Source organism: Chiloscyllium plagiosum, unplaced genomic scaffold, assembly GCF_037043375.1.
Source record: "Chiloscyllium plagiosum isolate Xiang-an unplaced genomic scaffold, Cpla_swu_hap1 HiC_scaffold_19, whole genome shotgun sequence".
NCBI lineage: Eukaryota > Metazoa > Chordata > Chondrichthyes > Orectolobiformes > Hemiscylliidae > Chiloscyllium > Chiloscyllium plagiosum.
In genome coordinates, this window is record NW_028270157.1 from 62,241,148 (window position 1) to 62,254,604 (window position 13,457).

General features: G+C 42.6%; 1 protein-coding gene across 3 annotated transcripts in view; it reads right to left on the bottom strand.

Annotated features, from left to right (window-relative positions):
• The window catches only part of LOC122559501 (PDZ domain-containing RING finger protein 4), a 487,868-nt gene that overhangs the window by 35,548 nt on the left and 438,863 nt on the right, over nt 1-13,457 (bottom strand). For all 3 annotated transcript variants that reach the window (XM_043709045.2, XM_043709044.2, XM_043709046.2), the window contains one exon: nt 7,905-8,158. In XM_043709045.2, coding sequence (XP_043564980.2) covers nt 7,905-8,158 — 254 coding nt within the window. The remainder of the gene's footprint in view (nt 1-7,904; nt 8,159-13,457) is intronic.

Consider the following 13,457-nt stretch of genomic DNA (forward strand, 5'->3'; position numbering starts at 1 on the left):
GCTCCTGCGGTGCACAGAAACAGTGCTGGCCATCTGTGCACAGCAAGATCCCACAAACAGAAATCGAACAGATGACCAAATAATCTTTCTTTTCTTTTTGACGATTTCCCCGGACAACTAACTGTTTGTCAGGATGCTGCAAGGATTTCTCTTTGTACAGTACTGAGCACTTTGGCATCCATATGACAGGTCCTTGACTCCAAGTCTCTCCAATAATTGGCTCTGCTAATAGGGTAACACTCCTTCAGGACTGAACTGAAGTATCAATAATGTGTTCAAGTTCCCAAGTGGAGATTGAAACCTTGACTTTCTGACTCGAGGGGTGGAGAGCGGTATTCGCCAGGACTCCTTTAAGAACGGTGACACCAGAAGCAATGCCACTTTCACAAAATGACAGGATGTGACATTCCTGCAGCATGTGCGGGTGGAACAACTTTTACCCCAAGCTTGGAAACATGGGCAGAGAAGGAATGGATTAAATCAGCTAGATCTCCGATCACTCCAGTGCAGCAAATGTAAGCGCATTAATTTTTACAGAACCATTCATCACTGTTAATGTTGAAAAATTGAATTTACGTACAAAATCCACTTGCAAAAATAAGATTGCAAATGCTTTGCATTTAAATGAACAGTTTACATTTTGAAGAATGTACAGGATTATTTCCACTCAAACATATTTGAGCAATTTAAATCGACAGCAGCACCTTCTGCAATAGTTTGAAGTGCATGAATGGCTGACCCATCTGCGTTTACAACTCAGCCGTCAACTGTGTCTCCAGTTCATTCATTACAAATCCAGTGACGTGGAAAAGGGGAAGCAAGAAATGGACAACAATTTAAAAAATACACTGCTACATAAAAGCAGTCCCAGTAATCTCCATCTCGGGGACTGGGTGCTCAACGTTTGTTCAGGTCCTCCTCTCCCTCAGCACTATTTTTCCTGATCCTTTCCCCAGTTTGATTCTACAGTCTCTCCATTACAGAGCCTCAATCACATAAACACTGCATTCACCGAGCTGGAGCAATTACTGTGATTCCACGTCAGGATTATTTTTCCTGGTATATTGAAGAGAGGGCTTGTCAAGCTATTTGGCGTTTTATCCTCCCTCCCCATTATATCCTTTCTGGTTTCCGACACACAAACAGAAACAAAATATCACAATTGCTAGAAGTCACGCATATGATGGAAACACTCAGCAGGTCAGACACAGCATCTATAAAAGGGACGCAGGGTTCAATTTGGGGCAATACCTAACCCCTGAAAATGGGGTCTATTTGGGATGGGTGAGTCAAAAGGTCCCAAATCCTCGACCAATCCGTATGGACAGAGGTTAAGGTGGCAAGAACAGCGGGCATTCAACCAGCTCACAAGACTCGTGCCATTAATCAGCAGCTTTAAACAGAGGCTGGCCCTTCACTTTTATGGAGCTTTTATTCGTAACTCATGCTGGTTCGGTTTCAAGCGCCACAGAAACCAGGCAGGTAAAAGGATAGTGAGTGAAGCTGTCCATGGGCTGACTCTCTCCCAAAAGTCTTCAATGTCCTCTCCCACAAGTGGATCCTCTCTTCCCTGTGAGCTCCCACTACTCCCCTGTCCATATCAGTTGGGAAACCTGTAGAAAAGGAAAATGGAGACCGCCTCTTTTGGATTGGCCATTCCCAATTCCACCCCTCAGTTTGTGCCTGCTGATCTAAGTCAGACCATTCAATAATCTGAGTCCCTTCGCCTGTTATTGGGGTTTCTAAGCTTCTTGTGGTGCCAGGCTTTCGACTGCAGCTCAACCTGAGCCAAGAAGATGGGGAGCAAGGAGAGCTCACTTTCAAACCATGAGGAACTACTGCTGCAATGTCAGCTTGATCACTCAGGAATATCATTATGCAAATCAGTGCCAGCACTTCAGAGATGCCACTGAACAATTGTCCCTACTCATTAACATACTGAGGCAGAGCACACACATATTTGGACAGCGGTGGGGGATGACAGGACCTGCCCAATTCTATTAGTGTGAGAGGCAAATTACTTCCGAGCTCTGGCCTCAGACATATGAAGGTGGTGAGCAGTTCGTTGAGCTCGGATGCTTGGCTCGTTCATCCAAGAGGACACAGATGGAGAAACTGGGATGAGGTTAAAGCCACAGAAAAACATATTTTATTTGGACGGGAAGAAAAAAGTTGTAAATTGGAGAGCACGCATTCTGGACTCAGTGAGTGCCTGGTTATGGGATGTTTGCAAGGCCAGGAGAACACATATAAAACAACTTTTAATGGCCCTGGTGTGAGTTTAATGGCCCTGGTGGGGGTTAAACAACTCAAGAATTCTCAACAGGGAGAATGCATATTTCCAACCCTGTTTCAGATATAAACAATAGACAATAAACAACCAATACAACTTTGAAAACCTCTCCTAAAAATTGCTTAGCTTAGGGCTAAACAGTCTGAAGACCATGTAGGAATGTGGTTCAAATATGGTAACAGCAGACACACCAACTGAAATGCAGGGATGAAGTACTGTCGGGTTTAAAGGAATTTTGGTTCTGGAGGCAAAATCAGGAGCCAAAATATAACAGGCATCAGCAAAGAGACAAGGATGAAGTGTTGACTTTCTGCTTAAAGGCATGATAATGGTAATTTTGGAGTCCAGAAGTTCAGTAAGGAGAAAGACACTGTGGAAGATTTTTCAGTTTAGCACATCAGGACAATTGGCAACCATACTAATGTCAAGAGAAAACACCATTAACACGTGTAAAGGTAATGTGCAAATTGCTAGAGAGGTTGCTATGGAGAATACACCAATTAGATGATAACTGATCCTTAACTTCAATCCTTTGTTCATTGTTTAGTCTGATTGATCAGGGCACTGCACTGAGAAGTGAAACAGAGATTGGCTGTCACATATTTTGTTGGGTTGAACAGGGACAGTGTTTGTAAAATCAATTCTGGCTGCAAAGAATCATAGAGTTATAGAGATGTACAGCACGGAAACAGACCCTTCGGTCCAACCCGTCCATGCCGACCAGATATCCCAACCCAATCTAGTCCCACCTGCCAGCACCCGGCCCATATCCTTCCAAACCCTTCTTAGTCATATACCCATCCAAATGCCTCTTAAATGTTGCAATTGTACCAGCCTCCACCACTTCCTCTGGCAGCTCATTCCATATACATACCACACTCTGCATGAAAAAGTTGCCCTGTGGGTCTCTTTTATATCTTTCCCCTCTCACCCTAAACCTATGCCCTCTAGTTCTGGACTCCCCCACCCCAGGGAAAAGACTTTGTCTATTTATCCTATCCATGCCCCTCACAATTTTGTAAACCTCTATAAGGTCACCCTCAGCCTCTCCAGGGAAAACAGCCCCAGCCTGTTCAGCCTATCCCTATAGCTCAAATCCTCCAACCCTGGCAACATCCTTCTAAATCTTTTCTGAACCATTTCAAGTTTCACAACATCTTTATGATAGGAAGGAGACCAGAATTGCACGCAATATTCCAACGGTGGCCTAACCAATGTCCTTTACAGTCTCAACATGCCCTCCCAACTCCTGTACTCAATACTCTGACCAATAAGGAAAAGCATATCAAATGCCTTCTTCACTATCCTATCTACCTGCGGCTCCACTTTCAAGCAGCTATGAACCTGCATTCCAAGGTCTCTTAGTTCAGCAACACACCCTAGGACCTTACCATTAAGTGTATAAGTCTTGCTAAGATTTGCTTTCCCAAAATACAGCACCTCGCATTTATCTGAATTAAACTCCATCTGTCACTTCTCAGCCCATTGGCCCATCTGATCCAGATCCTGTTGTAATCTGAGGTAACCTTCTCCGCTGTCCACTACACCTCCAATTTTGGTGTCATCTGCAAACTTACTAACTGTACCTCTTATGCTCACATCCAAATCATTTATATAAATGACAAAAAGTAGTGGACCCAGCATCGATCCTTGTGGCATTCCACTGGTCACAGGCCTCCAGTTTGAAAAACAATCCTCCACCACCACCCTCTGTCTTCTACCTTTAAGCTAGTTCTGTATCCAAAAGCTAGCTCTGCCTGTATTCTGAGAGATCTAATCTTGCTAATCAGTCTCCCATGGGGAACCTTGTCGAATGCCTTACTGAAGTCCATATGGACCACATCTACTGCTCTGTCCTCATCAATCCTCTTTGTTACTTCCTCAATCAATCAAAGATTAAGACCCTGTGTATTAAAATATTTAGGGATGCCAAACCATGAGCCTGGCATTTCCAGTGTACCACATTTGCACATTCTTATAGATACATCTATTAATAGATAGGCTCCTGTTCTTTGCAGACAGACAGACCATGTGCAAGCAGTCCATCTGGTTCAGCTGAAGACAACAGGTGACAATCATCTCTGGTTCATCTCTCAGGTGAACACCTTTACCAGGGTCAACCTTTCTTGTTTAAAATGTAAATGAAGATTGGCAGTTGAGTGCCTGTTGCAACTGAACTGGAGCATTCTCTGTGGTGATGCCTCAAATGGAATCTACTTGCCAACCAATCAGCACTCTCCTCTTGTACAGTGTTAACATTGTTTCCTCATTGGCATACTTGCAAATTGCCTTGTTCAGTGTGAGCTGAGAAGCTCCAACAAAAGTCTATTTCTGTGGAGAATATAACATCGAAAAGAAAAAAGTTGCTTTCTAAATGGTGGTACTAAAATAGAATCTGTTGCATATAATTCAGATGCAATTACAAATTAATTATATTGGGAACAAATTATAAATATCATTAATCAACTTGCTCAGATATGTTAGGGCACATCTGTGGAGCCTTGGGACTTGAACAGGAAACTCCTGGCTCAGATGGAGAGACTTTACCATTGGGTTACAAGAGCCCATGTGAAACCATGTTCACAAAGGTAAATATACAGAGTTACCCAAATTTCTTAAGACATTTGATAAGGTGCAACAAATAAGTAACGAAAATGAAGGCACATATATTCATAGGATGCTCAGAAATGACCCGAGGATAGAAAGCAAACAGCAAGAGTAAACTGCTACTTTTCACATCAGTACAAACTGAGTGGTGACACTGCCCACAGATCCATACTAGGGCATCCCTGGCTTCCTTTCTTCTTATAATAAAGGATATCGTAGAATCCCTACAGTGTGGAAAGAGGCCATTTGGCCCAACAAGTCCACACTGACCCTCCAAAGAGTAACCAACCCAGACCCATTCCCCTATCCTATCATCTACATTTACCCCTGACTAATACACCTAACCCACTCTATGGGCAATTTAGCATGACCAATTCATCTAATCTGCACATATTTGGTTTGTGGGAGGAAACCTGGGGAGAATGTGCAAACTCCACACAGACAGTTGCTCGAGCTGGAATCGAACCCAAGTCCCTGATGCTGTGAGGCAGTTTTGTTAACCCTGAGCCACCGTGCTGCCCCGGAACAGACAGCTAGGTCCAAGATTGAAGTTTGCTAATGGCGTTAAATTAGAGGGCATGACTGACTGAGAGGAAGAGTGGGGCAGGGATTGCAAGAAGAGGTGGACAAGTAAAAGGTGGACTTGACAGGTAACAGCAACAAATGGATGAGTGCTTGAAGAAAAAGAGAATTACATGGCAGAGTGAGGGGGGTGGTGGTGAAGACTGAGAAGTAAAACACTACAAATGGAATGAGTATTCCTTGAAATTCCAAGCATTTAACTGATTGAAATTAGAGAGCTGAAATGCAGATAATATTTAAGACCATAAGACACAGGAGCAGAAATTAGGCCATTCAGCCCATACACTCTGCTCTGCCATTTAATCATGACTGATAAGTTTCTCAAAACCCAATTCTCCCACTTTCTCCCCATAATCCTTGATCCCCATCTATTTCCATTTTAAATACACTCAATGACATGACCTCCACAATATCCTGTGGCAGTGAATTCCATAGATTCACCAGACTCTGGCTGAAGAAGTTTCCCCTCATCTCTATTCTTTACTACCTTTACTCTAAGGCTGTGACCTCCAGCCCCTAGTCTCTCTTTCCGATAGAAACATCTCCCAACATCCACTCTGCCAGGCCGTTCAGTATTCTGTAAGCTTCAATTTGACACCCCCCAATCCTTCTAAACTCCATCGAATAGAGACCCAGAGTCCTCAAACTTTCCTCATGTGTTAAGGAACCTACAAACAATACTGAAAATGTCGTCTGACCAGAGCCTTATAGAACCTCGGTAGTACATTCCTACATTTACATTCATGTTCTCTCAAAATAAACACCATCATTGCATTTGCCTTCCTAACTACTGACTCAGCCTACTAATTTACCTTGAGAGAATCCTGGATTAGAACTCCCATGTCTCTTTACACTTCAGACTTCTGAATTTTCTCCCCAGTTAGAAAATAGTCCATGCTTCTATTCTTCCTATCAAAGTGCATGGTCTCTCACATTCTCAAGTTGTATTGCAACTGCCACTTCTTTGGCCACTCTCCTAACTTGTCCAAATCCTTCTGCAGCCTCCCCACCTCTTCAATGCTCCTGCTCCCCTACTGATCTTTGTATCACCTGCAAACTTAGCCAGAATGCCCTCAGTTCCTTCTCCGAGATTGTTAATGTACAAAGTGAAAAGCTGTGGTCCCAACACTGACCCTTGCGGAACGCCACTTGTCTCCTGAGATAAAGCTTTTTACCCCCACTCTCTGCTTTCTTCAGACAGCCAAGCCTCTATCCATGCTAGCACCTTGCCTCTAACACTATGGGCCCTCATTTTACTCAGCAGCCTTCTGTGAGGCACCTTGTTAAAGGCCTCCTTAAAGTCCAGGTATTTTACATCCATTGTCTCTCCTTGGTCTAACCTACTTGTTACTATCTCCAAGAATTCCAGCAGATTTGTCAGGCATGACCTCCCCTTGATGAAACCATGTTGACTTTGCCCTATTTCATCATACACTTCCAAGTATTCAGAAATCTCATCCTTCACAATGGACTTCACAATTTTACCCATAACCGAGGTTAGGCTAATTGGCCTGTAACTTTCCGTCTTTTGCCTTACTCCCTTTTTAAACAGGGGTATCACATTAATGACTTAAAAGAAATAATAGGTCCAAGGAAGGGCAAATGGGACCATGTCTTCAGGAACAACGGGATTAAAAACAACTGAAATTATATTTGTATCTGAATTAGCTAGGTTCAATGTCAGATGTGTGTTTGGGTACACTGTTAAAAGATGCCATTGAAAAGGTGATTTGGCAATGGTGACTAAGTATCAGAGATCATAGTTATGATGAAATGGGTGACAAGTCAAACCATGGCAAAAGACAAGTTTAAAGTTAATCCAATTGACCTTTTGACAGTCTGAAGGTTCGTGACAAGGGACATAGTGAAAGCCTCAGGACAGGTAGGTTAGGTGCTTCAGCCATGGAAAATGCAGGGTTACAAGAATAAGGTCAAGGGATGGGTCTGCATGGGATTTCTTCAGAGGGTTGGTGTGGACTTGTTGGACAAAATGGCTTGTTTCCACACTGTGAGGATTCTATATAAAAATTGATAATTGCTGATGAGTCAGTAATAGGAGAGACAGATTGAAAATTATCAGAGGACATAGGGGGTGTTGAAAGTAAAGGTTTTCACACAAATGAACATGGAACAGTTCACAACAAGGAACTATTGGAGCACAAACTAAGTTTAACAGAACTGACAGAATAACAGGTCTGGATACCTAAATGAAAAATACATCTGAACAGTGGGCAGGAAATGGAATTAGAGTGGGCAGCTCCAGTAGGGAGTCCAGCATTGGCAATGGATGAATGGTTACCTTCAATGATGTAATTGTCAGACCACATAAGACCAAACAGAACTTTCATCCTTGAAACACTAGTTAAAGTAAACAAATATAATGATTGCAACAATCAAGAGAGTGAGAAAGGTTGTGTTCTACCTGTCTGATAACAGATACGGGCAGATGTCAGGTACTGGAGGTGAAGACGATCTCAACTTGGAGAGAGCCATGATGTGCTCAAAAGTAATTTCTGTCTGTGTGCCAGCATCCACAAGTGGAACTTCCTGGGAACTGCCATGATTCTTTGTGATGGGGGCCCGACGCAGAACCTGCACGACAATTGGGTCCTTGGCATTTCGGAAAGCTTCCACAGCCTCCTCGTGTGTGGCTTTTGAGAGATCCTTCCCATTGACCTGCAAAAGCAGAATGCACCGTGAGATCATCCTCTCCAGGAACATGCGAGGTGCTCACACACTGCGTAGACTATGACAAGTCCTTTCACTTTGTTCAGAACAGAACCAGTGCACAAAGTCTACAATATAAATGGGAAGTCTATTCAGAACTTAGGTACTGAGACAATGAGATGGGATGGGTGGGAAGGCAGAGAGGGGGAGGGTGGGGGAAGAGGGCAAGAGAGAGAGGGGGGGTGGGCAGAGAGAAAGAGAGAGAGAGAGAGAGAGAAAGAAAAGTTGGGGGGGGGGTAGGGGTTAGAGAGAGTGACAGGGTGAGAGGGAAAGGGGACGGGGAAAAGGTATTTTACCACCCAATGAGAGATAGGAAAGTGTGTTTAAAAAATCTAGTTTACCACACCCATGATAGTCTCCTCCAACTATTTTTATGGCAGCAAGTTGCAGCGCTGACTACATTTAAGTTTTGAAATATACCATGCTCACTCCATAACGTCAGATTCTGATTTTGACAGGTGTCATCTGGGAGAAGAGTTTGGGCAATATAGCAGCAAAAGGGAGGAGGGAGTTGGCAGCTCAACAAGTCTCTTTGACAACCTTTCTTGTGAGCTCAGAAAAGCAACTTCCATATCTCAATCAAAAGCCATTGCTTTAAAACGTTTTACATGTGGAAGAGAGAGACTAGAACTTTAAAAAGCTGGACTGAGTAACAGATTAGACAAACTCACTTAAGAAGTATGCAATATGGCTGAAGTAGTGCCATGCATTGCAAACATTGGGAATCTTGATCTTTAAATGTGTGAGCTAAAATGTATTGTTTGAATGTTAAGATCAAAGCAGCAGGATAATTATAGAATAGCAAGTAGGTGGCAGCAGGTTTGTTACACATGTTTAATCTCATTACTTTTCTCTGTCTCAGAATATGCTTACAGTTTTGTTTCTCTCTTCTTTCAAACATGTTGAAATAGACTTCTACTTCTGTGCCCTCATTGATTGTCCATTCTCTGAGGTTAAATCTACAGCTAGTATTGATTAGCTATTTAAATCATAGTCCTCCATATTGTTACCCCTCCAAAACTTTCTTCAGCCCGACAATCCACAGAGAACTCTGCACTCTGTCAACTCTCATCTTCTGCGCATCCTCCCAAATCATTCGGTATTAGCAGATGTGGCTAGCTACCTTGACCCAAATTTACTCCACTGACCATTTCACCTGTCTTTAAAGTTGAACATTCTTACTGTGCAGTTATGTCAAATTTTATCTGATGATGCTCTGGTGAAATTACTTGGGATACATGTCTACTTGAAAGGCACTATATAAATGCAAGTTGCTTTTGCTTTAGTAGAAAGCATCCTTGTCAGATCCAATCCTATCTTGATCCATCAGCCATGAGTCAGAAAGAAGCAATGGATGACAGACAAACTTAGGATTGATGACAGGGTTCCACTTTTATTGGCCAGGCATCCCAATAATACCTTGGGTAAGATCAGCGAACTCAACAGAAAATGTGGATGCTTCCTGGGGCTTTGCAAGTATTCATGGACTCAAGCCAGTCTCATCAGAGCACCTCACTACCAACTCATTGCAGCATTTTGAAGTTGCGCCTTTAAACACAATTCTTGCCGAAATTCTGCTCATCTGAGCAGTGCTGTGGCTTGTATTCCAGGAACTAAATGACAGTGAATTACACTTCACTATAGCAATAAGAAAAAATACTGCTACACTTACGTTCTTATGTCAAGATATCCCACTGTGATTTGCAGGTAATGAGGTGCTTTTTTGAAGTACTCATTATGGTAATTACATGCAGCAAGATCCTACAAACAGTATTGGGAGAATCACATTATTGTTTTTCAAGGTGTCATTTCAGGGATAAGGGTTGGTCAGGAAGAACTCTTCTGAATAGGACAGAGATCTTTTATATCCATACGAGGAAGAAAAGGCCTCATGGTTTAATGTCTCATCTGAAAATCAGCATTTTGTATTTCACTCATTCATTCATGAGAGGAGGGCATCGTTGGCTAGGCCAGCATTTACTGCTCATCCCCAATTACCCAGATCAACTACTTTGCTGTGGGTCTGGACTCATATGTAGTCAAGACCAGGTAAGGATGGCAGATTTGTTCCCTCAAGGACATCAGAGTAATGAGTGGGTTTCTCTGACAATGGATTCGAGGTCATCATTACATTCTTAATGTCAGATATTTTATTCAATTCAAATTCCACCATCTGCTGTTGTCCGGGTCCCGAGAACATCACCTCGGTCTTTGGATTAACAGTCCAGTGATAACACCTGCAACAGTGCTAGACTCCCTCAGTCCTAGTAAACTGAAGTACCATCTTGGATTGTGTAGTCATTTTATGGAGAGGGGAATGGAAACATAAACAACTTCTGACTGTGGTGAGAGCTCCTGATGAACCTCTGAACATGGTTGCTGCAAACTCTGCCATCCTTCCAATCGTATCAAACGGTTAAGTGGCTGACAAGAAAACTCCCGCAAGAAACAGGAACCACACTCTATTAGACTGTTAGCAGGATGTTAGGATAATTGTAGTGTGCCAGATGGGTTGATGAATCTACACACATGCCATGAATAATAAAACCTATAGGTTTACAGATGTACACCGTATTACTTCCATCCTTGATGTATCTTCTATGTAATGGCTCTTTCTCCTTTCTGATTTCCTGGTAAATATGTGCCAGATGTTGGGAACTGAGCTCCCATCTGAAGTGTAACTAGCTGAAACGTATTTTTTGGAATTGAGCCACATCAGTATTAAATACAAATGAGGAAGATATTGCCATTCCCCATTCACTGGGTGATTTGCGCAGAGAATTTGTAGTTGGGAAAATAGACCATCTGAAGGAAGACATTAACCGATTGGAAGCTGCGTGGGCAAATTGCAATTTGGAAGTAATAGACTGCAAACTGGCTGCTTTCCACCACAATCAGCATTATAGGCGCAGTCTTGTGTCTTGTCAAAACAATTTTATTATGCATGCCAAGATACAAAGCAGACAACTATTATATAGAAGAAGCACAAAAGCACATTGTATCAAGCACAGAGTGAATAACACAAAGTGCTGATTATGTGATTGTAAAATAGGTTATTTTCCCTTGGGCTTTACTTTTCCTGACTATCAGAAACAGACTCACCAATGGGTCTGCATGAGGCACTGAACATATCCCAGAGCTTTCCTCTACGACAGTTAAGCATGGCATAGATTTCACAAATTAGAGTCATACAGCACTGAAACAAACCCTTTGGTCCAACTTGTCAGCACCAACCACACATCACAATCTGACCTAACCCATTTGCCAGCATTTGGCCCATATCTCTCTAAACCCTTTCCTGTCATGCAACCACCTTTTAAATGCTATAATTGTACCCAACTCCACCACTTCCCCTAGCAACTCAATACACACACCACCCTCTGTGTGAAAAAGTTACCCCCTCAGGCCCTTTTTAAGTCTTCCTGTCCCATCTTAAACGCTCTCCAGTTTTGGACTTCCCCATCCTAGGAAAAAGATATTGGCTATTAACCCCATCTATGCTCCTCATGATTTTATACACCTCTGTAAGATCATTCCTCTGCCTCCGGTGCTCCAGGGAAAATACTCCCATCCTATTCAGCCTCTCCCTATAGCTCAAACCCTCTAATCTCAGCAACATTCTTGTAAATCTTTATTGCATCCTCTCAAGTTTAACAATATCCTTTCTATAGACGGGTGCCGAGAATTGTATGCAGTTTTCTAAATGTGACCTCATCAACATCCACTACACTGGCAACAATGTCCAAACTCAATGTTCTGACTAATGAAGACAAGCACGCCAAACGCCTTCTTCACCACCCTGTCTACCAGCGAGTCCACTTTTTCGGAACTAGGCTACTGCACCCCGAGGTCTCTATATTTGGGAACACTCCACAGGGCTGTACCATTTAATGTATAAGTCCTGGCTCGGTTGGATTCAGCAAAATGTAACACCTCACATTTTACTAAATTAATCTCCATTTGCCATTCCTCGGCCCATTGGCCCATTTGATTAAGGCCCAGTTGTATTCTGAGGTGAACTTCTTCACTGTCCACAACATCACCTATTTTGGTGCTATCTGTAAGCTTACTAACCATGCCTCCTATATTCATATCCAAATAATTTATATTAATGGCAAAGACAGTGCATCCAGCACTGATCCTTGAGGCATACCACTGATCATAGGCAGTCAGTCTGAAAAGGAACCCTCTGCCACCAGCCTCTATCTCCTGCCACATCCAAGTCAATTTTGTATCTGATTGGCAAGCCCTCCCACAATCTCATGTAATCTAACCTTAAGAACCAGTCCACTGAGCGGAGCCTTGTTGAACACTTTGAAGTCCATATAGATAACATCTACCACGCTACCTTCATCAATCTTTTTTGTCACCTGTTCAAAAAAATGCAGGCATGTTACTGAGACATAATTTCCCATGCACAAAGTCATGTTGACTATCTCTAATCAGATGGTGTCTTTCCAAATACATGTAAATTCTGCACCTCAGAGTCCCTTCCAACTACTTACCCATTGCTGACGTAAGGCTCATTCGTTATAGTTTCCTGGCTTTTCCTTACAGCCTTTTTAAAATAATGGCACCGAATTAGCCAACCTCCATTGTTCCAGTATCTCACCCATGGCTGCTGATGATGTAAGTATCTCAGCAAGGGGCCCAGCGATCGTTTCCCTAGCTTCCCCTAAAGTTCTGGGAAAGCACCTGATCAGCCACCACCTCCTCTTTAGTAATATGACCTCCTTTCATGACATCTCTATTTACTTCCCCAAGTTCCCTAGCCTCTATGTCCTTCTCCACAGTAAATACAGATACAAAATTTTCATTTATATCTCACCCATCTCCTGTGCTTCTACATATTGGCCACCACTTGATTTTTAAGAAGCCTTATTTTCTCCCTAGTTATTCTTTTGCCCTTAATGTACTCATAAAATCTAATTGGATTCACCTGAATTCTATTTGCCAAAGCTGTCTCATTTTTGACCACCTGATTTCCCTCCTACTGCCTTTATACTCTTCTAGGGATTCACTCAATCCCAGCTGACATATGCCTTCTTCTTTTTCTTGACCAGAGCCTCAATTTCTCTGGTGATCCAGCATTCCCTACCTCTGCCAGGCTTGGCCTTTGCATTTACAGGAATATATTGTCTCTGAACTTTCGTTATCCCAACTGTCCCTTGACCTACAAATAACCTCCCCCAATCAACATTGGAAAGTTTCCTGTCTGACATTGTCAAATAGGCCTGACTCCGATTTA